This window comes from Chenopodium album, chromosome 18 (assembly GCF_948465745.1).
Source record: "Chenopodium album chromosome 18, dcCheAlbu1.1, whole genome shotgun sequence".
Taxonomy (NCBI): Eukaryota; Viridiplantae; Streptophyta; class Magnoliopsida; order Caryophyllales; family Amaranthaceae; genus Chenopodium; species Chenopodium album.
The window spans coordinates 6872634-6898867 of NC_137851.1; the positions used below are offsets into that span (position 1 = coordinate 6872634).

Genomic DNA, 26234 nt, shown 5'->3' on the forward strand with positions numbered 1-26234 from the left:
GTGGTTTACTCTAAACAAAATACAGAGTACTTTTAAAAGACAAAGAAAAAAAAGGGACCAAGTTCAATCATTTTTAACGTTGACCAAAGAGGATAGAATTTGAGAAACGCAGCTTTGAATTCAATTGAATGTCTTAAAAATTCCCCAATAAATCATGAACAAAATCAAGTCATTGCTTCCGATTTTAGCTCTGCTTTTGATTTTCCAAACATGCGATTCATCTCAACATTATCCAGAAGAAATTAGGTCTGTAATCAACCGTTTAGATTCTCAACGATCATCTCCAACAATCCAGGAAAATGCAGCTAAATCTCTTCTTCAGAGATTGTTGCCTTCTCACTCTTCCTCCTTCATTTTCAACATCATTTCAAAGGTATTACCTTTTTTTGACTATTTCTTTTCTGGGTTTGATTTGCATGTATTTTCTGCTTTAAGGGGTTTGACTATGATTGTCTTTTAATTCTTTATCATTTTGTTAGCTTTATTAATATTTTTTTTATGAAGTTAAAGGGTATATTAGTTTGAATGGGTGTTTTGCATTATGTCAAGTTTTTTATTTAATTATAAATTTGTGGGTTTTGTAGGTTTGGAACTTTGGTGCTGTTGTTTGAGATTGTTTTCTTGTAATAATAGACTTCTATATATTTTGAGGTTTTATTGTTGATGTTTATAAGTTTGTTTAATCTCATAACCAATGTACCTGATAATTTGGTTTGAAATGAGTGTATCGATCCCTCGAATGTGCTTTGTCCTCTGCATCTTTCTTTGATGCCTTACCATTTTTGGATAACTTGGTTTTGTTTTGCCTAATTTTTCTGACAAGAAATTAGAGAAGGGTGACTAGCTCTCTTAGTGAACTTGCAAGAGCAAGTTAAGTTGTTCTTCTTAGCTAGAACTAGGTCGCGGGTTTACTGTTGCCATGTTTTTTAAGCAGCGCTTTGTCATGAGCACCAATGGCTGCTTTTCTAATTGTGATTGTCACCAATCAATGTCATTAGTGGATGACAAATAATTACTCTGACTTCTTTGATTAAGTTTCTATGCCTTAGAGAACATACATTGCTCATTGACAATCATAAGAAGTTTTATCTTTGTATTTGATGGTCTGACGGATTGCATACTCTTTCACTGGAACCTATAATCCATGAGATTTGTGTGTGCTTGGAATGCAAAATGCTTTCTTTAGCAGTCTGGTTGTCCATATACATGTGTGACTAAAGTCCTCTGCATTTACCTAAATTTTGTTGCCATCATATAGTGCTTCACAAATCACAACTAGTGTGAGGATTGCAATATTGCTGAAACACATATTTTGCTTACAAAATCTTATTTTCCTGTAATAGGATGTTTGTGGTGGAGACAATTGCTTTAGGATTGAAAACTACAACAAGTCAAGCAGGCATGGCCCGCAGATAGTGTAAGTAAAACGTAATTATTGCTGTTAAATGTCATATCACAATTGTTAGCTACCCTGTCATCCTTCTCCCTTTTTATCTTTTGGCATGACATCTGAATGTGCTAATTCATCTTTCAGGATAAAGGGTACCACCGCTGTGGAAATAGCCTCTGGCCTTCACTGGTACTTGAAGTATTTGTGTGGTGCACATATTTCATGGGAGAAGACTGGAGGTGTTCAGATGGCTTCTATCCCAGGGGGATCACTTCCTTTTGTAAAAGATGGGGGCTTGGTCATGAAACGTCCATTTCCTTGGAATTACTATCAAAATGTTGTTACTTCAAGTTGTGAGTGTTATTCTTCTACCCATGGCTTTTATCTCCTTGTTTATTTCTGCTGTTGTTATCCTCAATATTTATATGCTACCTCTGTTTCACATTTTTTTGCAACTTTGAAGGGTGCACGGACTCCTAGGCAAAATTTGTTTGTGAGTGTAAGATAGAGAGAGAAAAAGAGGAATGCTTGTGATGAAGAGAGAGATAGAGAGAAATGACAACCTAAAAAGGAAAGAAAACATTAGTTGCAAATAATGTGTAGCATCCATTTTTGGCAAAAGTTGCAAAAAATATGAAACGGAGGTAGTAGTTTTGTTTGCATGCCAATGCTACAAATTTATAACAAGAACTTGCTTATTATTAAGGTTGGAAGGTAAATTTCGTTTTTTTATTTGGATCTTATTCTGCCACATTCTAAAAAGATAACAAGTTTCCTGCAAATAGCTGTGGATGCATTTTAGCTTATTGCCTATTACCGCATTCTAAAAAGATAACAAATGTCCTGTAAATTGGATGCATTTTAGTTAATTGCCTTTTACTAATAGTGGAAGTCTTACACTAAGTCTATAAGTACCAGGGAATTATTGAACCTCAAAGGATTGTATCCAGTGTTAAAGGATTGGTTGGTTGACATTGTTAACTGAGACAATAGTCACAAACTCACAATACCTTAGTTATAGCCTGTTTCTAGGCTTCTCAAAGTCTAAATGATAATGCTCCTAATTTTATCTCATATTGTCTCTTTCATTTTTTGTATTGTCTGCACTGTTACTTAATTTTCAGTTTTCCACTTTTACCTTCTTCAATCTTTTCATTTGTATTGCTTAAGTTGGCATTCTGGATTTGTAGATTCCTTTGTCTGGTGGGATTGGCAAAGATGGGAAAAAGAAATTGACTGGATGGCTCTTCAAGGTATCAACTTGCCTTTAGCTTTTACTGGGCAAGAAGCTATTTGGCAGAAAGTCTTTGCGGTGAGTATTGGCAGTATTCTCCTAGCGCATTTAACTTACTGCATCATGTTAAGCTTTCATTTGAAGTTGTGCGTACATGTGAATACCTGATATTCAAAGACCATAAGCAAGCCAACTTGTAAGGGAATGTTGCATAGCTACCTAAGGTAGCCAACAATTTAACTTAATTGTATCTTTTTTGTATGGATGCTTGATACTGAGCATACCCATGCAAGTTAACTCATTGGTAGGTTGAGGACTTGAGAATTGATTGGGTTTTTGGCTATTTGCTCCCTTTTTGTTTCACAATTTCACTGCCAAGATCCTTCATTACCAACATACAAATCACATAGTACTCCAACGAGCTATGCATCAAATTGATTATTGGACTAGGAATGTTGAAACTGTTTTGAGTAATTGAAACGCCTTATTTCTAGCAATTCAAAGAATGTGAATCATTATAGATTCTTGTGGAGAATCAAATTCAAACACAGTAGTACATAACTGTAATAGTAGTTGTTTATACCTATTTTTACTTTTGTGGTTGCAGGACTTCAATGTTAGTAAAGATGACCTGAATGATTTCTTTGGTGGACCTGCATTCCTTGCATGGGCACGCATGGGAAACCTACACGGGTCAGTACATAATTATAAATTATTGCAATATTTTCCTTTATCTCTATGCATATCAAGTATAAAGAAGTGCTCACTGCAGCCTTGTTACACAGAGTGCTAATGTTTTGATCAGGTTAAATATAACCTTCCTTGAGAATGCACTACATCTACATATGTAAATATATTATTAGTACTCTTACATTATTGTTTAAAGGTTTCTGTTTGAAATCTGGTTCATCTATCAATTATATCAGTCTTTTCTCATCTTAATAGGATAGCTTTTTTTATTTTCTTTTTTCATTTTATGTGTGAGATGTAGCATAATGGTCTATGACTAGATTTTGTGCTATCAATGGACTGCTACTTCAGATACAAACATTTATTTCTCTTCATAATCATGGAAAGTTGTTTGGGCACTCAATTTACATAAGCAATCCTTCTCTCTCTCTCTAAATTTTTTTATGAAAAAAATAACTGGTCAAGTTATCCTCACAGAATAACCAAAAAGAAAAATTATATTTGATTCTCCCCAGTAGAATAATCCTTAAAACCCCTTGCTGCCTTTCGGATAAAGATGCTAGCAATCAAGTTACATAAATATTACTTGGAAGAACAACTAAATACAGGTAGCAGATTAAGTTTGCTGTGAGGCTCTGGTTATATGGTCATCTGGTGGGGCATCTTTATACCTAGCAGACTATAAGTTGATCTTGACCTTAATTATATTTTCTTAATGATTTAAGTTGCAGAATATGTATAATTTTGTATCAGAAATTTTCTCTTATAAAAAGCCATGGTGGATGACATGGATCCGATACATACATATCACTGTAATCTCTAACAGCCCGTTTTCTTATGATGCAACAGCTGGGGTGGACCATTATCACAAAATTGGTTGGATCATCAACTAGCCTTGCAGAAGCAGATATTATCCCGGATGTTGGAACTAGGAATGACCCCAGGTATGATTCAGCTAACCCCATATTTTGCCAGTCCTCTATAATTTTAAAAAAATTAAAAAATCATTTACGATTGATAGATGTTTATTAAAGTATGTCTACTGTCAGATACAATTATGATTGCAGATTGATCCAATCACAATATTTTTTATTTCAGTCTTGCCTTCATTCTCTGGAAATGTACCTGCAGCACTGAGAAAAATCTATCCCTCATCAAATATAACAAGGCTGGGGAATTGGTATTCACTTCTCTTGCTCCTTCCCCAAATATCTCATGCAATATTTTAAGTGCTTCCTCTATTCTACCTTTGTTTTCAATAGTTCTACTTGCCTTTTTCATCCACTTTTCTGAGTTACAGTCACTCCATTCCCTTTATTGGAAATTTTATTTCATTTCAAAAAAAAAAAATTGTTTCCTATCCCTCCTTGTGGGAACCTATTACATTTGATAAATTCTTTACTCTGTATCACTCTTATCCTAGTAGTAAAGTAACCCACATGTGTGGTCCCCCTTTTAATTTATCCTTGGTTTTTTTATCTGTAATAATTGAGTTTTTACAGCTACAGTACTAAGTAGATCTCTGGAAAGTAGAGGTAGTAATGATTTGCCTGCTGATTGTGTGGGTATCTCAGTGAAGTACTTCGATAACTCCATGAGTATTTAGTAGAGGATGTGTTTAATTAATGAATTGATTGTTTAGATCATAAACCATGTCCTGTTCTTTTTTACAGGAATACAGTTAGTGGTGACCCCAGATGGTGCTGTACTTTTCTTTTAGATCCTTCTGATCCATTATTTGTTAAGCTGGGCGAGGCATTTATCAAGAAGCAGATTAAAGGTGAACTGCCTGTTTCTAACTTTACAAAATATCATTTGTTAGACATGCAGTGATGTTGATGATAGCATGCCATAACTTTCGTGTTTCGTTAACGTTTATAAACTTCTTGTAGGTAGTATGTTTATGTGGGGGAAAAAAATTATGAGGTCTCAGAATTACTTTTAAGAGACATACACACAAAGATCCTTGTGTTTTTAACAAATTACAAAGCCGTGCATGTTAAAACTGCTTTGAAAATCATTAGTATCCGAAAATGATAGAACTCATAGAATTTATAATAAATTAGAAACTAGAATTTCTCTTATGGTAGTATATTTTTGCATATTTGTGGGGAAAAAAGGTATGAAGTCTTAGAAAGGTACTTTAAGTGGGACGTACACATAAGGTCCTTGTGCTCATGCAACAGTCTACAAAGCCATATTTTTGTGGGCCAGAAGTGATTGGCAAACCTTGAAAAAGATGTAGAAGTTGCAAAACTGCTAGGGGATCACCCCCTTTTAATGATCTGCCATGCCCATTATGAACTTTGGCAGAAATGCAATTTGGTGTTGCGTTTAGCCCACACAAGGAGTTGTTGGTCTCTTTTGTCCATGTATCTATGGGCCAGATTGAAGGACTATGAGAAGTAAGCGAAGGATCATATTGAAGCTGAGTTAGCTCAGGATTGACTGGATTACATAGGTTTTATTTCAATATTCGGTTCTAAATGTACAATACATGTATGCTACCAAAAACCTTATTAATTAAAATGCAATGAAAATGTTGTCTGGGAAGTTACAAAAACGGTTGATTACTTAATGGAAGTTCACCCTTAGCTTGATCGGACAAATTTGATAAATGTGTACTTAATAACACTGCTGGAGAACGTTCTTTCTGGGTTGATATATGGGTACTTAATAGCACAGCTGAAGAACTGTCTCAATGTGTTTGTTTTATCAGTCATTGTTTTCGAACTTCAATTAAATGGTGAACTTATTAATTTTATCCTTTCTCCCTTTTACAGAATATGGAGATGTGACTGACATATACAACTGGTAAATGGACATTTAAATTTTGTAAGTCCAGTTTTTCCATGAATCACTTAGTAGTAGTCCACCTAGTCCTTAACGTTGTTTGTGCAGACACTATACACTTGAGTTTTAGGTAGTTGCAATTTTGCATTACTCTCTTCTATAAGTGTTATCATGAATTATTGATGTTCCAAGATGTCTTTGCTACATAAGCTTTTTTATTGTGGAGTCCACAGGTTATTTATGGTCAAGAATCCATGCAACCCACGTGGTGGGCTTAAAATTGTATGTGATAAGTATTTTCTTTAAAATGTTTATTTAATCATGTTTGCTGTAAGTTTATGATGGTTATAGTATACTAACAATCACACACACATAAATGCAATTAACACATTTCTTAATAATTAGATGGTCAGAGGAAACATTGTTAGCTAACTCTTTTCATTCTTGAATGTTTTACTGCTGGTTTGTACTATGGAATTTTATCTTTGCTTTTTATTGACTTGACATGGACAGTGACACTTTCAATGAAAACTCTCCACCCACTGACGACCCAACTTATATATCATCACTTGGGGCTGCTGTTTATGAAGCTATGGTCAAAGGTGATAAGTATGCTGTGTGGCTTATGCAGGTAATATAATTACCCCCCTCCCCCAAGTCCCTACTTTTCTGGATGATATTGTATTGATTGCTGAAACTAGAGCAGATTTATAATGATGGACAAGGGTGTAAAGGCTTGAGTGTTAAGCAACATATTCACATAATTAAATGCAGGAATAAGTTCATTCTTTGTTTGACTCCTCTTGGTAATGTTCAATCATCCGTGATTTTTATCAACTAAAACATGAATCCCCCATTGTGTATCTGGAATCAATTGAGAAACGTTATTATAATTGTATCATTTACCCCCCACCCCCTCTTTTTTCCTATCTATTGTACATGGTAGGTTTTGCCTTCACATCCAATCAAGGAAAGACTGATGTTACATGTTTTCTTTTCGGAAAGAAATTAGGAAATGGAGTTATTGATAGTTACCAATTCTATGGGCACTTGTCATTTGAGTATTTCATCATTTAGTCTTGAATCGATTGTATGTAAATTTCAACATCACCAAAGCTCAGTTATTAATAATATAATCCAATGTTTATTTCTTTGTAGGGATGGCTCTTCTATTCAGATTCGAAATTTTGGAAGCCACCTCAAATGGAAGTATGTTCTTGGCTCTTCTTTCTAGTTTTTAACCTCACAACCCTGATAAATTTTGGTTGTTGATAGTTTGATACCATTTTTTTTTTCTTTTTTGCACTAGTCGTTTTAGTTTTTTTCTCAATATAAATGAGTGGTTAGGCAGAACTAACCTACTCAGGCATGGGATCAGCCTTGGAAATTAGACCGGCCTCCCCCATCCCAAAAGAAAAGTTTATGTTAGTGCTATTTTCTCCTTTATAAAGGTTAACTTTCATTCATTTATTATTGGATGATCAGTTATGAACTTTATGACTCAACTTGCACTATTGGTCCTTAGCATATTGAATTCTTTGTTGTATCAAACAAAAAAAAAAAAAAATCATTCTTGATGTCTCCTCTGTGTGATTGACACTTGCTTCTTTTCAATGTAGGCTCTCCTTCATTCTGTTCCCAAAGGGAAAATGGTAGTTCTTGATCTATTTGCTGAAGTTAAACCTGTATGGGAAACATCTTCTCAATTCTATGGCACTCCTTATGTCTGGTAAATAAACTAATTTCAGTGGGCAAGTCGTTATTATCAATTAATCGTAGTAATACTTGTACATTTGTTGCCAGGTGCATGCTTCATAACTTTGGTGGAAATATTGAGATGTATGGTGTACTGGACTCTATATCTTCAGGGCCAATTGATGCTCGAACTAGTGAAAATTCAACAATGGTACAATGTGATATGTTCGCATACATTCAGCTCTATGGATCAAGAACTGAAATTTTTATGTGTTCTGATAGTTTTTATCCTCATTAATGTTTCATTTAGGTAGGTGTTGGCATGTGCATGGAAGGTATTGAGCACAATCCAGTTGTTTATGAGCTCATGTCTGAGATGGCCTATCGAAATGAAAAACTTCAACTTGTAGTAAGTGAATAGATGTGATTATATGATTGAGATGTACTTGCAGATATTGGGTGCACATGAATACCTGATTACAGGATTGAATATAAATTGTGCAGAAAACCCATATATGACGATAATTGAAATCTTAAAGTTCAATTAGTGGTTTTTTTTCCCCCTGAAGAACTTTTACTTTTAATCTCATTATAATACCCATGTGAGACTTCTTACAGTTAACCCTGGCGTAGAAACTTTTTACCACATAATTAGAATTCTTGCATAAATTAGAATTCTTGCATAAATAACAGGCACTTGAGGGCAAAACTTTCTAATTTTGGAAATCCATAAATGGAATCCATGATCATTTTTTTCTGATACTACCTTGTCTTTCATGTTCCCACCAGCTCATCTCTGACAGAACTATATATGGACCCTTTATGTGAGTATGGTATAATATAAAACAAGCTAACAAATGCATCCTGTTATGTCACTGGTATGAGTGGTATCCATCTCGCCAGGGCATTGTCAAATATTCCAAATTGTGTTTTTCTAACTGATTAATTCTTATTGCCAACCCTCAATATCAATGCCTATAGCCCTAGATTCTCTTTTTAGCAGGATGTTGGAAATTATGAAACTTGACCAGTTGGATTTCTGCTTTGCTTCCGATTTGTACTTTCTATTGTTGTCTTTGATTTTGGATTAATGTCCTGTTGCATGACCACCAGACCTAAGGACCTTCCCCGTCAGAGATTTTCTGAATTTGCTAAATAAATGTAGTAGTTATTAAAAGATTAGATTATGGATTGTCTTCTTATTTATTTTTAATTTTACTTTTGCTTGAATTAAGGTTCTCACCTACCCTGATAATGCTTAATTTGCAATTTTACTATGTTTCTTTACCCAGGACTGGATCAAAACTTATTCTCATAGGCGCTATGGCAAAGCTATTCATCAGCTAGATACAGCCTGGGAAATCCTTTATCACACCATTTACAATTGTACAGATGGAATCGCAGTAAGTTCTGTGACTTCTGTCCAGCTGATAGTATATGTGACTTTTTTCCTATTGATATATGTTGCTTCTTTACACATCCTCATACTCCAATGACAGTTATACATCCCTTTAAGGGTGGGTTTTACTCTCTTGCTGTATTATCATGTTTTTGTTCATACAAAAATTGTTACTTTGACAAGTGGAGTGGCCTCCATCAGAATTTTGAGAGACCCTGTAGGTCGTAGCTGAATATACAAATTAAAAGATTCGACAGTTTGAAAACAGCAAATTCTGAGAGAGTGAGAAATATCTCAAGTATTTAGAGCTCCTCTCCCGTTTCCAGGTGATCATGGGATAAATTCTCATTACTCGCCCTTGTGGCTCTCTAAACACCAAAATAAAATAAAAATAGCAGATTCAGTACAAGGGCAAAAAACTAATATTAAACCATGAATGCATTATGTAAATACTTCCTCCATTTCAAATTAGCACGTTTTGACTTTTGACACTATTCACAAACTCTACTTTGACTAACTTTTGTGATTTATAGATAAATAATAACATAGTCATGTAAGATCTTGTTGGAATCCTTTTAATGTGTAATTTTCAATATATCAACTTTTTATTATTTTTACTTATTAATAATTTGAGATATTTACAGTTTAATTTATGCATTGGGAAATGTGATAAAAAAAAACATGTCATCTAATTTGAAACTGAGAATTTTTTAAAGTAAGACAAAACTACTGTTAATACAATTTGCCTTGTATAATTTTTCCTCCATGGAGCTGAAAGAGTCATTACTGATATTATTTTAATATTGGATTGAAATTGGAACAACCTTTTTGTATTTGTAGAGGGCTATAGACTGCACAAGTCTTATAACTCTTACGCCCTTACCCTGCTTAGGCAGGAGTCTCATTTGAGGAACTCGGGTATTCTTTATAATTCTATTTTTTTTTTTAGCTTGTATGCAAATTCTTTTGCCTAAAAAAAAAGAGATAGAAATAACTCTCAAGTTATTCAGCGTATTTTAGATCAAATAAAATTGAAAAACCTTAATCTAATACGATACTAATATATTAATTAGCAGTTTATGAGATGAATTCAAACTCATTTTTACTCATTCAGTGTTTTGTTAATTTGTTTTCTTCGTTTTTGCAGGACCACAACAAGGATTATATTGTTGAGTTTCCTGACTGGGATCCTGTAAACAACACGGTACTGGGTGGAACAGGAAATTATCAGAATCACAATAGTTTCAACTCACACAGAAGCATGAGGCATATTTTTCTTAACTCAGGGCCTTCTCTGCCATCACCGCATTTGTGGTATCCAACTGAGGAAGTTATCAAGGCTTTACGTCTATTTCTTGATGCTGGGAAGGATCTTGTCGGAAGTTCTACTTATAGGTATGTTATCTTTCATTTGTGTGTGTGTGTGGGGGGGGGGGGGGGGGGGGGAGGGAATTCTGTAACTTGTTCCTGGAAATCCAAGATTAAGATACCTTTGTTGCAGATGAAAGGTACAGCACAGCTTAGTGTAGCCTACGATGTTAGGTATCTATCTGTTTAATGCCAAGGGTTGAATCATCTACTAGATTTTATAGTATTCGTATAAACTTGCTAATCGTGGAAGTTGAAATTTAATTTAATTTTTTTCATAGAAATTTATTTGGCAACATAAGATGCTTTTTCCCATCTAAGAAATTTATATAATATTACTTGCATATTGCATTACATTTTAGACACATTTCCAAAATCACAGGAATACTTTCTTCGGTGATGTATTTGTATCTAAATGTGGCTGAATGATGCGTGAGGAGTATTGGAGTTGGTCCCATAGCTCTACTACATGCACATAAACTTGCCTTTATTATGACAGGTATGATTTGGTTGATTTGACTCGGCAAGCACTTTCAAAGCTAGCAAATGATGCATATCTGAAAGCTGTGACTGCTTTTCAGCACAAAGATTTGAAGGCATTAAATTTACACAGCCAGAAGTTCATTCAGCTCATCAAAGACATTGAAAAAGTTCTTGCTTCTGATGAAAATTTTCTTTTAGGGACTTGGCTAGATAGTGCAAAAAGGTTGGCTTTAAATCCGAAGGAGATGAGGCAGGTCAGAAGTAGTTTTATCTAGTTTTTGTGCTTATTCACATTGTCTTGATATCGAAGTTTCCATGATGGTATCAATGCAAATTCACTTTTGCCACAGTATGAATGGAATGCGAGGACTCAAATTACAATGTGGTTTGATACGACAGAAACCAATCAGAGCAAGCTTCATGATTATGGTAAATTGTGTCCCTAGTTAACACCCCCCCCCCCCCTTTCTTTTCCCTTTTGATTCATTTGTTAGTTTGCCGTGGAGGACACAATTCCTTTGAGGCTGGGGAAGGAGGCTGGAGAACCCAACCTACCAGAAGCTCCAGCCCAAAGGCTCAAACCCCATCAACCTCTAGGTTGGGGTGTGACCTTAAAGGATGAGCGAATTGTGCTCCCACATAACTCTTCTACAGTTCTACTAGATATTGTATGTTTAATATTGTACTGCTTGGTGTGGGCTGTTATTCACCTCTTCTCCAACTTGCTCTGTTCAGCAAACAAATTCTGGAGTGGGCTGCTGGAAGACTACTATCTTCCTCGTGCAACAACCTATTTCAATCATCTCAGGAAAGCCTTGCAAGATAATGAGGTCTTCAAGATTGATGTATGGAGAAGAGAGTGGATATCCTACTCAAATAAATGGCAATCTGACACGAAGATATATCCTATAAAACGTCGAGGTGATGCACTTTCTATAGCATCTAGGATGTACGAAAAGTACTTCAGCTAGGACTTCGGATTTGGCTGAAAATGTAATTTGCATGAAAAAACAATCATCATTTCCATTTGATGGATGGAAGTAATAGAACATTATGTTACATAAGTTTTTCATAACTGTATTAATGTTTTTGGATTTATATAAAGCTTGTAACATTACGGCCCCGTTCTCTTCACCTTAATTTTGCTGAAGTAAAATTATTTTTACTGAACTGAAATTATTTTTGCTGAACTTAAATTATTTTTATTGAACTGAAATTATTTTTGTTGAACTGAAATTATTTTTACTGATTTTCTATTATAATTCTTCTTTAAGAAAACTGAATTTCACTGAACTAAACTTATTTTTACTGAAATGAAATTATTTTTACTGAACTAAAATTAATTTTATTGAACTCAAATTATTTTTACTTAATATTATTTTTTTTAAGGTGAAGAGAACAGGGTCTACATTTGCAATAAAGTACTCCGTACACTCTTGTCAGCACATATATATGAGGGAGCCCCATGTTAATCTTCAAGATAAACATAAATTGTTTATGTAGTGGTATTTCCGTAAGGAAAATTTGTTAAAAAAAACCTTTCAAAAAAACCTTTCAAAAACACCATTTTGCGAAGAAAAAATCTTTTAAAAGCTTTTTGTTAAAAAAAAACCACCACGTTTATTTTTTTTGCGAGAGGAAACCTATTTCCTTAATCACCCTCTAATTAACTTAATTAGACTCTAATTTTTTCTTATTTCTTCTAATTAACCTCTAACCTACCAAATTATTAAATAATTAGATTTAAAAATTAAAAAAATAAAAAATAAAAAAACAACCACCCTTCCTCTCCCCCCTCCCCTTCCTCCTCCTTTCCTTCTCCCATGGCAGCAACCCCCCTACCTCACCGGACCCGCTGCATGCCCAGATCCCTCCACCACCAAACGACTCTCCCTTTCCCCCTATCACCTCATATGACAACCACCTCCTTGATTTTAAAAAACCCTAGAAAATTGATTAGGGGTTTTTAATTTGTGCATCTTGCTTGTAATTAATGCTTGTTTTGGCTTTGATTATGTATGTATATGATGTTAAGGTGATTTAGAAGCAAATTGCAATTGTTTTGGACTTGATTTGAGCATGTGTTAAGTAGATAAGAACCAGAAAAATTGAAGGGGGGTGGTGGTTGCCAACAGGGATAAGGGGAAAGGGGAGGGTCAACCGGCGGTGAAGGCGGGTCATCGGAGGTGGGGGGATCAGGGTGACGGGTCCGGTGGGTGAGGGGGTTGCCCCCATAGGAGGGGGAAAGGGAGGAAGAAGGGGAAGGGGTGGTTGATTAGTGGTTTATATATATATAAATATATATATATATATATATATATATATATATATATATATATATATATATATATATATATATATAAAATCTAATTATTTAGTAATTGAGTGGGTTAGAGGTTAATTAGAACAAATGAGAGAAAATTAGAGTTTAATCAAGTTAATTAGAGGATAATTAAGGAAATGGGTTTCCTTTCGCAAAAAAAATGAACGTGGTGGTTTTTTTTAACCAAAAAGCTTTTAAAAGGTTTTTTTTTTCCACAAAATGGTGCTTTTAAAAGGTTTTTTCTGACAAATTTTCCTTTCCGTAAATAAATCAATATTTATGGAACCCCGTCTAATAAAGTTGTTGATTTATTTACAGAAATGTCACTCGATAAACTCTTTTTTATCTATTATGAAGATAAACTTGTATATTCTCCATATATAATGTGAGAAAATATGTCATTAAATTTAAAATTTTGATGAAAAAATGTAGAGAAAATACTTTATACAAGTTATCTCCATGATAAACAAAAAAAATATTTGTCTGGTGGCATTTATGTAAATAAATCAACAACTTTTATTAAATGTGGATTCCACTAATGTTGATTCATTTAAAACATGTGAGGCTAATTAGAATATTTTTGTTGTTATATTTATAAAAATGCCACTAAACAAACAAATTTTGTTTTTCACGATAAATTGGGGCTTTTTAAAAAATGAATGTATTTTTAATTTTTAATGTTAACTTGACCACAAAAGACAACATGTCAATAAGACCCAGATCCTAGAGGATGGGAATTGAGGAAAAGAATTGAGACTGCTGAAAACAAGTGAGTTGACTTGATGTCATTGTCTAGGAAAATAATGTACTATTCAAGATCTTTGTTTCCATTACTCTTAATTCTAATTTTGATTTTGAACATACTTTTGTTTTTGGGGTATGAATCCTACTCAATATACTACAGTACATCCCCAACACTTGTTGATTCACCTAAAAAATTGGAAACAGATCCTATTAAGGCTTTAATCAGCCGTTTAGATTCCCAAAGGTCAACTCCTACAGTCCAGGAAAATGCAGCTAAAACCCTTCTTCATAGATTATTGCCTTCTCACTCTTCTTCCTTCATTTTCCAGATTATTTCAAAGGTATCATCTTTCTTTTCACTTTTTTTTTAAAAAAAATTATTTCAAAGGTATCATCTTTCCAACTAATATCTGTTCGTTTGACATCATGACATGTATCTAGTTTTCATCTTAATTATATATATATATATATATATATATATATATATATATATATATATATATGGGTTTTTGATAATATTTAATTATGTTGATTGTTGGTTGAACCATCTTGTTGTTATGTTACAGTAGCTTTTAGGGAGTTTGCTTCATTCACATCATATTTGACACTAGCTTTTATGCGCGCGATACGTGCAAGAGTTAAATTTACTAATAATTATTTTTCGTAAAAATACGCTAAGGGGCGGAGATGATAAAATTATGTAAATTATTAAAGAACATAAAGTAATAGGAACAAAGATACTTTATAGAAATAAAGGTAAATAGTGTTTTTTCAATATTAATGTCTACAATATTTTTTTTTGGGTAATGCTATATAAGGGCTATATATAAGCATTAAATATACTCTTGAAAATTGTATAAAACTAGGAATTCATCACAAAAACACGCGTAAATCAGTGTAATTAGTGTTTATATTTGGATGATTTTTTAAGTTTTTACGATTTTTAAGTGTAAATTTAATGCTTATATGTAGCCCTAAGGGCTATGTATAGCATTTTTTTTTTTTTTTTCTAATTCAAATAACTCATTAATTTCCTTTTTTTTTTTTATTAAGATTGATGAAACATTTGTTTTGTTTTTTTTTTTTTTTTTCCAACTTACCTTTTAAAGTTTGATTGGATGATTGGAATCTTAATTAAAATATTAAAATAACATTAATCGACTTTAAAGGGCAACCCAAATAGGCTTTGTATTGTTTGACGGGGGGAGTAGAGATTTACTTTGGTATTGATCAATTTAAGTTTTATTAATCTCTTGAGCATTGTATCAACTCATAAATTTTTGTAGAGTACATTTTAATCTTATGGATACCATACCAGTATACCACAGTCTTCCTTTTGATTCTGTGTTCTTCGAGATTGTTGCATAATAATCTCATTCGCAGACTGGCAGTCTGTATGTAGCTTGTGTATAACTTTATGCGTGTGTGATTGAAGTAGTTTTTTATGTAACCAAGATTTAGAGCAGTCTACAACTCATACGAGTATTGCAAATTTGCAATAGCTGATAAACAGGTTGTATTAACATAAATGCATAAACTTATTTCCATGTACTAGGATGTTTGTGGCGGGGACAGTTGCTTCTGGATTGAAAATTGCAACAGATCAAGCAGTCATGGACCACAGATAGTGTATGTAAAACAAGAACTGTCATATCAAATACTACCCCTATATCTGAATTGGCATGAAATGTAAATGTGGTTAGTCATATTTCAGAATAAAGGGCACCACAGCAGTGGAAATAGCATCCGGCCTTCACTGGTACTTGAAGTATTTGTGTGGTGCACATATTTCTTGGGAGAAGACTGGAGGAGTTCAAATGGGTTCTATCCCAGAACCAGGATCACTTCCTTTTGTAAAAGATGGAGGCTTGGTCATGAAACGTCCTGTTCCGTTGAATTATCATCAAAATGTTGTTACTTCAAGTTGTGAGTGTTATACTACTGCCCATGGCTTTCATTTCTTTGCTTTCTGCTGCTGTTTTCATCCTCAATAAATTTGCAGTGTTGTTTAAAAGCCACTAATATGAAACAGCAATTAATGATGCTGGTTTAATTTTGTGTGATTCATGATTATATGTTTATATCATGCTATGATGGACCCAAATCGTCCTTATTGAATCGTCTTTGGATACAAATGGATGATATCAGGGGGAACTTGGAGTCCCTAAAAGGGCCTAAACACCTGAACAGATATCATAAGCTGGATGTGATCGATATTATCTGAATGAAAACTCAAATGTCTATCTATATTATTTATGCTTCGTTTCTCCTTCTTACCGTCCTTTTCTATTGTATTTTATTCTGCAACATCCTAAACGACACTGCATTACATGTACTTTTGATTTTTTTATTTTTATGTCTATGAATTGGCATTCTGGTTGTACCATATTGGTCATTTTTGACACTTCGTGCTAATAGTTTTCAGTTCCTCACTTTCACCTTCTTCAATAATGTTCAATACTTTTGATTCGTTTATTGGTCTATAATTGACTTTCTCCTATTGCAGATTCCTATGTTTGGTGGGATTGGCAAAGATGGGAGAGAGAGATTGACTGGATGGCTCTTCAAGGGATTAACCTGCCTTTAGCTTTTACTGGGCAAGAGGCCATTTGGCAGAAAGTCTTTGCTGTGAGTGCATGATAATCTTATTGTATCTGACGATTTTTAGTCATCCTTAGAAAGCATTTACTAAGCTGTGTATATGCCTTATGCATGCATAATCAAGCCAACTCTTAGGATAAGGTTGCAACTAAACTGGAGCTTTCTCACCTGATATTTAGATGCACAACTGCCCATTTAACCAACTCGCCTGATAAGTAGGAAAAAGTTTGGGTTGTTGGTTACTGTGCTCCTGATTGTTTCACACTTCTCTACTAAGGACTTTGACCGTCAATTTACAGTCACTAAGCTAAACTCCAATGAACTATGCAATAATTTGATTATAGTACAAACAGCACTTGAAACTGTTTCAAGTCATTGAAATCTTGGCTCTAATGTTGCAAACCATGTTAGCCATTCCTGCATCCTGAGGAGAGTTAAATTGAATATGATTAACACATATTTGTAATAGATGTTTTTTTCCTTTTCCAACTGTCCTGGTTTCAGGACTTCAATATCAGTAAAGAAGATCTCAATGATTTCTTTGGTGGGCCTGCCTTCCTTTCATGGGCACGCATGGGAAACCTGCATGGGTCAGTACATAATTAATGCATCTCATTGTCATTTTCCCTTAATGCATACCAACTATAAAGGTTAAAGTAGAGCTCTGTGAATCTTTGACATCTACGCTTTGATTGTATTGAAGGTAAGGGAGGGAAAAGAAGGGAAGGGAAGGGAAGGGAAATGGAGGGATGGATAATCTTTCATTTGGATAACAAATGAGGAAGAAGGGAATTGGAGGGAAGATAAATGGAGGGATTAAATTGTAAGAAATTGATCTCTCAAACAATGGAGAGATTTGGACGAAAAACTCATCATTCTTCCCTCCCCCTACCTCCCCTTGTTTTCCTTTCCATTTCTCTTTCCAAACACACTGCTAGAGTGTTAATTATATATTGTTCAAGTTAGATATATTCTATTGAGAATACTCTGCAACTCTACAGTCTACACTATTTTCAAGGTTTCTGTCCTATATCCAACTTATCCATTAAATTATAACTTGTACCTTTTTTACTTTCAACTGGAATGCCTTCTTTGCTCTGTGTGAGTGAATTGTTGCATAATGGTCTATCACAATTTTGTGCTATTAATGAACTGCTAATTTAGATACAAACATTTCTTCGTGATCATCAACAAATAGATCAGGGTTGGAGGAAATTTTCATCATATTACATGAACATTCTTTAGGAAGAAGTGAAGAACATCTAAATTCATGTAGCATACACAAGAATGATATTTGAGATATTGTGCATAGGGCTTTGTACAACGTTTTGTTCTGGTTGGATAGATAACTGATGGTGCATTTTGTTCTTAATAGGTTATAATTATAACTTCATCTCTAACAGCCCAATGTCTGTCCTGTAACAGCTGGGGCGGACCATTATCACAAAATTGGCTGGATCAGCAGTTGGCCTTACAGAAGCAGATATTAACTCGTATGTTGGAGCTAGGAATGACCCCAGGTATATTTGGATGAATCCCATATGTTATTATAACCAACCAAAATTTGAGAGAAAAGTATTACACTGACATTTCATAAACTTGTATAGTTGTATGTTTATGGAAGTTTTGTTTACTTTTAGTAAAAATTGATATTTAAGATTGATCTAATTCTAATATTTCCTTGTGTCAGTATTGCCTTCATTCTCTGGACATGTACCAGCAGCCCTTAGAAAAGCTTTCCCTTCTTCAAAAATAACCAGGCTGGGGAAGTGGTATGTCACTTTTCTTGCTACTTTTCCATATATTATATGCAAGCTTTTGTTGATATTTTCTTTAGTAATATATCTGCTGATTGTGCATTTACCTACGTCTGGATGGCTGTTAGCCACCTTTTATAATCTGCTATGAGTTAGCATAGCTTCGGACTGAATTTAGAGATTAAATGAGAAGAATTAGGGAAGAAGATGAGGAATTGAGGATGATTGAATGGAAAAACAGCAAATCTGGAGGATAAGTATAAGCATTCAAGACTCAAGAGGCTTGTTCTCTTTCATATAGTAAAACAATCTCTGAATTCACTCTAAAGCTGTGCTAATCGCCTCTACACTTCCACCAGTGTGTGCAATGATCAAAATGTTTAGTGAAACACTTAATGGTTACATTAGTTTGATAGAAGATATGTTATTAATTGTTAAGTGGATGAATTGGATAATAATTTTGTATCCTGCTCTTGATCTTTTTCCAGGAAATCTGTTAGTGGTGACCCCAGATGGTGCTGTACCTTCCTTTTAGATCCTTCTGATCCATTATTTGTAAAGCTTGGTGAGGCCTTTATTAAGAAGCAAATTAAAGGTGAGCTGTCTCTTATGCACATTAACTAGTAGTGTAATCATATCATGCTCCCTTGTGTATAACCTAACAATTGTGTGAATATAATACGAAGTACATTAATAGGCAGAATGAGATAAATAAAATCGTATTTTTTCTTTTGTGTAAACTATCATCTGTTAGTTTTAAACCTTAAATTCAAAAGTGAATTTGGATTGTTGCTTGATTATTTAGGTCAGGCTTAGGATTAGTCTAAGAAATTCAAAACCTTAATCAAATAATCAGGATTTAGAGTTTGATAAGTTTTCTGCCTTGCTTCATATGAAAAAATTAATAACACTGTAAGAGTTATCTTTCTGATTTAGCAAAGGTTGAATGTAATTATATGTACTGTTGAACAAGCTTGCTGTATTTTATTATAACAGTTTTATTCTTGGAACTTCAATTGATTGATGAGCTTATCTGTTGCTATCTTTGTCATTAAATAGAGTACGGAGATGTGACTGACATATACAACTGGTAAGTAAATGGTCAATTTTATTTATTTATTTATTTTTAAGCTCAGTAAATCTATGACGAACTATGCTTCATAACCGATAATACTAGGTAGTACATCTAGTCCTTTCCTATCAACATTTGTGTAGACATTAGTTGCCTGAGTAGGTAGCATCAGTCTTGCATTTTTTTCCCCCTGCTGTATAACTCTTTTTTTTAGTGTAGATTCCGTGTGCTATTCGTGGCAAAGAGTTTATGCCACAAACCACCTTGTGTCATAGGAACATATTTGTTCAGTGCAATTGTTGATCTTATTAATTTGGTTACTGTAAATTTATGATTGTTACACAGACACACACACACACACACTCATAAAACCACACTCAATACATTCCACCACTTATCAGATGATTGCGGGCAACTTTTTAGTTAACTTTTCATGTTATAATATTCAGCATTATTCTGCTGGTTCATATTTGCTTTTCTAATGTTTTAACATGGACAGTGACACATTCAATGAAAACCTTCCACCCACTGATGATCCGACTTATCTGTCATCATTTGGGGCTGCTGTTTATGAAGCAATGGCCAAAGGTGATAAACATGCTGTGTGGCTTATGCAGGTACTTACCTATTTCTTTCTCCCATTTCTTATAATCCCTGTTTTTCCGGGCCCTCATAGCCCTTTTTAATGTCTGGTTGCCTGGTTGGTATTGTATGATTGCTAAAATTATACCAGACTCCAGACTTCAATAATAGAAAAAACATTTAGCAACGTGATTTGGAGATTGATTGGTTTTGAAACATAATGCACATAATAAATGCTTTGATAATATTTAGTCCTCCATGTAAATATCAGTTCTCGTATAAATATGGTTGTATGGGTTCTCACATATGGACTTATTCTCAGTTTCTCACCAGGTCCCTCCCTATATACATATATATATTGTATATAATCACTTCTCTGCCTTACAGATTGATGATAACAACGGCGAACTAATTTATTAATGATCATCGAAGTGTTTATGGCTTTATGCTAGCATAGTTCAGTGAAGTTACTTTGAACAAGGATGACTTTAGCATGGAGTTTCTGAGTTTTCAAGAAAGATGTCTAACATGTAGGAGGATACATTTAGGCCTCTTTGTAAGTTAACTGGAAACTCAAGAGTAGTTGGAACAATCAAGGAACTATGGTCTAGAGGAACTTAATTAAGAGTCTGCTCCTAGGAAGTTAGTTCAAGTCATGACTTTCATGCACCTAAATTTTTTATTTGAGAATTTGTTTCCTCATTGTTATCTAAGTTGTCAATTCCGTCAATTGATAATCAATAAACAGAATGTTGGTAACTTGAGTTTGATGAGGAATGGCTCGAGTTAGTAATAGGATTGTGACTGAGTTGATGTACTTTTATTATGAAGAGTTTGATTCAAATTGCCTGTAGTTGAGATTTTCCGCTTCCTATTGGGCATAGGAAGTTTCCTCGTATAATTCTCTCTTGCATTGATTCAAATCTGGCATTTACTTTCAAGTAACCACAAATTGTAGACAATTTTAATACAATTCAGTCTCCTCTTGTTACTTCATCCAGATAGCAGTTGTTCATGGCATGTTAGCCTTCATATCCATTCCCAGAAAATTCGAGCTGAGTATTTATGTTCTTTTGGAAAAAGAGAAGAATAGGGGACTGAAGATGGTGATGAGTGCAACTAGCAAGTGACTAGTCTATAAACTCCTATATGAGCTTGTCATTTAACTGATTCATCATGAAGTCTAAAAAGGACTATATATAAACCAAGTGCCGACACCCGACATACGGTTTGCTATCATCTACTATATAATTGTATGTTTGCATGTAAAGTTTCAAATCAACAAAGACTCTATATTTGTTCATATAGTGCAGGCTTAACTTATCTATTCTGCTAGTAATTGTGCAATCCCTTTTCTCTCTCTTTTTTTTAACTTTTTTTTTTTTTTTTTTTTTTTTTTTTTTTACTTTGTTTTGTAGGGATGGCTCTTCTATTCACTTTCAAATATTTGGAAGCAGCTTCAAATGGAAGTATGTTTATGAGTCTTGTTTAGTATGAGTTCATGAATTTTCTTTCTGGATATATATTCAAGCTGTTGCTCCTTACTTTTCGAATACTTAGTTGAATCAAACAAAAAGATTTTTGCATGCTGTCTCTTTGTTGTGAATTTTGACACCCTCTTCAATGTAGGCTCTTCTTCATTCTGTCCCAAAAGGGAAGATGATAGTTCTTCATCTATTTGCAGACGTAAAGCCCATATGGGAAAAGTCTTCTCAATTCTATGGCACTCCTTATATCTGGTAACCTTTTTTTAGTTGGTGTCATCATCAATCAGTGAACTGCATTAAATCTTTGTTAATTTCTGTAATTTTTTGTTAGCAGGTGCATGCTTCACAACTTTGGTGGAAATATGGATATGTATGGTTTACTGGACTCCATATCTTCTGGGCCAGTTAATGCTCGAAATAGCAAGAATTCAACAATTGTATGATTTCTATTATCATAATCTCAGCTTTACTGACTTGTAATAAAAGTTTATGTGTCCTGATATTCATATCTTGTTACATGATGCACCTAGGTTGGTGTTGGTATGTGCATGGAAGGAATAGAGCAGAATCCAGTTATGTATGAACTCATGTCTGAAATGGCTTATCGAAATGAAAAGGTCGAACTTGTGGTAGGTGAATAGATGTAATTCCTATGTACTTACAGATAATGTGTTAATATAAATTGGTACTGTGGAAGGACTTCCAGATCTCCAATGCCCATGTCCAATTCTAGGACAGGGTCTCTGTATTCGGAAATTGAGCCTTGATCAGACACTTGAATATGTACCCATATTCGATGCTTGTACCCGTTGTAATTAAAATTTTGTGTTAATTCTTCTGCTGCTGAAGGTAATTTTACTTTGATCTTACCCCAACAGCCATGTTTGATGAGTAAGTCATCCTACAGGAGACCCTCACATAGAAATATAGTACCAAACCCAAATCATAAACTGAAGATTTCTGGCATAAATATTACTTATGGCACTCTAGCATTTATCTTTCTACTACTGGAAACCCTTATATGATACAACAAGCATCTGTTATTTTGCATTTCTTCTGATGCTGTCTTGTCCTCACATCGATCTCATCTCAAAACTTGTATGTCGAATTGATTGCATAATTCCTGCTGGAAATCCTCAATTTTAACACCTCTCTTTAACAGGATGTTGGATAAGCATCTTTCACTTGTTGTCCTTGTTTTTCGGATAGATTTCCAGTCATATATAGCCCCCAGAATTCAGGACCTTTGCCCTCAGAGATGGTTCTGAATCTATAAACTATTTATTGTGGTATTTTTTTCTAAAAAACTTGTGTTTAACTGATTATTATCTTCACACAGGAATGGATTAAAACTTACTCTCGTAGGCGCTACGGTAAAGCTATTCATCAACTAGAGACTGCTTGGGAAATTCTCTACCACACCATTTACAACTGTACAGATATGATTGGAGTAAGTCATTTGTTCTTTATACCTGTTAGTGTAGCTGGTTTCTTTACAAAGGTTCATGCAAGTATGCAACAATGATTCAGCATTTCACAGTATTCGTCTTAATGTGCAGATCGAATATGAATCAGAACATCTAATGCTAATGTGATGTAATGCTTATCAGTGTTGAGATGATTTAATACTCCTTTTACAATAGTTGATATTTGGCATGTTTTCAACCTTTTTTCATTGTCCAGGATCACACAATGGATTATATTGTTAAGTTTCCTGATTGGGATCCTGTAAACAACGCGACACTAGATGTAACCAGAGAATATGAGAAAGAAAATTTTCTCATCTTACACAAAAGTATGAGGCAGTTTTTGCTTGAGTCACCGCGTTCCTTGCCAACGCCGCATATCTGGTATCCAACTGAGGAAGTAGTTAAAGCTTTACATCTGTTTCTTGATGCAGGGAAGTACCTTGTTGGAAGTCTTACTTTCAGGTTTACTTCTATCAGAATTTTTCTTTTTTTGGCCAGTCACTTGTCCTATAATTCTGAAATATATACGAAGTATATATCTGTAACAAATGGAAGGTACTACACTGCTTCATGTGAGTAGCTTGCAAGTAAACTAAGGTTATGTTCAATTCACCTGAAACAAGGTGTTTTGTCCTGAATTTTTGTAGGTCAAATTTGAATTTTTTGTGGTCTTATCTCTTATTTGACTGAACTTTGATTGTATCTTTACTCTTATATGCATAAGAATAATTTATCAAATGGGATCTAATTAGATTCGTATGTAAGCTTTCCAAATATCCAAGTTTCATAATTATTATTTATACATAATGCCGATGTTTGAGAATTAGCAAATGCATGTAAGATGCATGTAAGATCTTATTTGGCGTGGTCTGAATTTTATGGTCTCTGATTCTAATAAGAATCAGCAACAAGTTGCTTGTGAAGAGTACATAGCCTAAGTCTCCAGCAATTAGCAAATTTATATAAGAACTAAACTGGTGTGGTCTGAATTTTTTTGGTTTCTGTTCTAATAAGAATGGTGAAGAGAACATAGCTAAAGTCTTTGTTTGCTTTTTTATTTTTATTTTTATAATGAATTGAAATTCTATTTAATGACTAAATTGATTTTTACTAATTAAAACTTATTTTTGCCGATTGAAATTGACTTTATTTTATTAATTAAAACTGATTATACTGATTCACTGACACTAGTATCTTTTGTTACATGAGGACATAGAGTCATTGGTTTTGTGATTTTTACTGACTTTTATTGAATGCAACTTATTTTTCTTGGTTTAAACTGATTTTAACTTAAATAGATCTTATTATAACTGAGTTTTTTTTTTTTTTTTTTTTTTTTTTCACAATTGAGCTTAGCAGGGATTAAGGGTCTAAAATTTAGGCTGGTAAAAGTAATCTTGAGTTGCAGAATTTTAACATAAAAATTGTGGAATTACTTGGCAACATACTCCGGAGTAACTTTTTTCTCTATCTTAAACGATAGATACATCAGTATTATCTGTAGAACTGAAATGCTTTGTACAGAAACCGAATTTTCTAGACTAATTATAGTAGAAATGGGATTACAGTTGCATACTTGCATAATATAAACTTGGCTGATTGGTTCGTCCAACATCAGGTACGATTTGGTTGATTTAACTCGGCAAGTACTTTCAAAGCTAGGAAATGATGTATACCTGAAAGCAGTGACTGCCTTTCAGCGCAAAGATTTAAAAGCGTTAGATTTTCACAGCCAGAAATTCATTCAGATCATCAAAGACATTGACGAAGTTGTTGCTACTGATGACAATTTTCTTCTTGGGACTTGGCTAGATAGTGCAAAAAGAATGGCTGCAAATCCTGAAGAGATGAGGCAGGTCAGACATAATCTTCATTTTGTTGTGACATAATAAGAGTAAGATGAAGATACAAGTCCTCCAACCTATGATCCATGACCATAAGAGTTTAAAATCGGACTTCCATGTTATGGTGAGACCTAAACTCCCTGTTTTTAATGCAATTTTGCTTTTGTTGCAGTATGAGTGGAACGCGAGGACTCAAGTTACTATGTGGTTTGATACGACAGAAAACCATCAAAGCAAGGTCCATGATTATGGTAAAATCTACTATTCCTAGTAATTGTCATTATTTTTGTTGTTACAGTAAGTATTTTCCCTTGGAGGGCACAACCCCTTTGACTCTTTAAAAGGAGTGCTACTGAAAGTCTCAGTTTAAGGAATGTCGTGTAATAATCAGATACCGGATACCCCCTCCCCCCTAACCTCAAGGTTCGGAGGTGGAAGCTCAATGGTAGAATCCCCACTTTATGCTCTCCTACTAGTTATGTTTAATACTACATTGGTTGTATGGGCTAATTCTCTTCATCTTCAATTGCTCTGTAGGCACCAACGTTTTGTTGACTGTTGGTGTCATATATAACTAAACAAGGGTATAATATCACTAATTAGTGTGCTCTTTTAGCTAGCAAATTCTGGAGTGGACTATTGGAAGACTATCACTATCCTCGCGCAGCAACATATTTTGATCATCTCAGAAAAGCCCTGAAAGATAAGGAGACCTTTGAGATTGATGTATGGAGAAGAAATTGGATATCGTATTCAAACAAATGGCAATCTGATACGAAGATCTACCCTCTTAAGGCTCGAGGAGATGCACTTTCTGTATCTAAGAAAATGTATGAAAAATACTTCAGCTAGGGACTTCAGCTTTATAAACAATTTTGGCTGCTGAGCACCTGTCAAAGGCGAGTACATTCAGACTTTCAGAGATGCACAGCAGTTTGTTTCTTTTATTTTTTTGTAAACAATTTTGTTGTGAAATTGCGTTTTGCAGTCTTGAGAATATTTATATTTAATGTTTGGTCTTTTTTTAATTATCTTTTCAATTTGAATCTTTCCTAGAATAGAATGGTATAAAAGTATAAAATGCTGCAGAGAATTTCCTACTAGAAATTGCAAATTGTATGCCTGGAGTTCATAGTTGTATAAATCAAATGTCTTCAATCTTACGCGAATACGAGGTAAATTTAACCAGCCAATGGATACAGCTCCCCACTTTCAGTATCACTGTTGTCCAAATTGGAAGAACCAAACCAAAGCTTCCGTGCCAGCAGCCGGATACAAAATCATTGTAGGTGCAGTGTAGTAG

General features: G+C 34.2%; 2 protein-coding genes and 1 pseudogene across 4 annotated transcripts; all 3 read left to right on the forward strand.

Moving 5' to 3' along the window:
* The first annotated feature begins 67 nt into the window (after positions 1–67).
* LOC145591350 (alpha-N-acetylglucosaminidase-like) lies at positions 68–12116 on the forward strand. Its single transcript, XM_081647782.1, has 19 exons — positions 68–373; positions 1344–1417; positions 1535–1743; positions 2581–2702; positions 3232–3317; positions 4164–4258; positions 4413–4494; positions 4988–5094; positions 6098–6128; positions 6621–6738; positions 7266–7316; positions 7727–7836; positions 7911–8013; positions 8113–8211; positions 9095–9205; positions 10349–10596; positions 11069–11306; positions 11403–11481; positions 11788–12116. The coding sequence occupies exons 1-19, from the start codon at positions 155–157 to the stop codon at positions 12021–12023; spliced, it is 2418 nt and encodes an 805-aa protein (XP_081503908.1). The 5' UTR covers positions 68–154; the 3' UTR covers positions 12024–12116.
* Positions 12117–14178: 2062 nt separating this feature from the next.
* LOC145591683 (alpha-N-acetylglucosaminidase pseudogene) lies at positions 14179–16113 on the forward strand (annotated as a pseudogene). The gene is made up of 3 exons (XR_014102344.1): positions 14179–14460; positions 15675–15748; positions 15834–16113. The product of XR_014102344.1 is annotated as an alpha-N-acetylglucosaminidase pseudogene (transcript).
* Positions 16114–16657: 544 nt separating this feature from the next.
* On the forward strand, positions 16658–25920 carry LOC145592901 (alpha-N-acetylglucosaminidase-like). Of its 2 annotated transcripts, XM_081649410.1 has the most exons (16): positions 16658–16747; positions 17225–17310; positions 18146–18240; positions 18411–18492; positions 18966–19072; positions 19537–19567; positions 20049–20166; positions 21550–21600; positions 21761–21870; positions 21953–22055; positions 22149–22247; positions 22958–23068; positions 23302–23549; positions 24706–24943; positions 25104–25182; positions 25548–25920. In XM_081649410.1, exons 1-16 carry the CDS (start codon positions 16676–16678, stop codon positions 25781–25783), a joined length of 1866 nt encoding a protein of 621 aa, XP_081505536.1. In that variant the 5' UTR covers positions 16658–16675; the 3' UTR covers positions 25784–25920. The 2 variants fall into 2 exon arrangements, with proteins under 2 accessions (XP_081505536.1, XP_081505537.1); XM_081649411.1 differs by lacking the exons at positions 16658–16747; positions 17225–17310 and adding an exon at positions 17478–17738.
* The last annotated feature ends 314 nt before the right edge of the window (positions 25921–26234 follow it).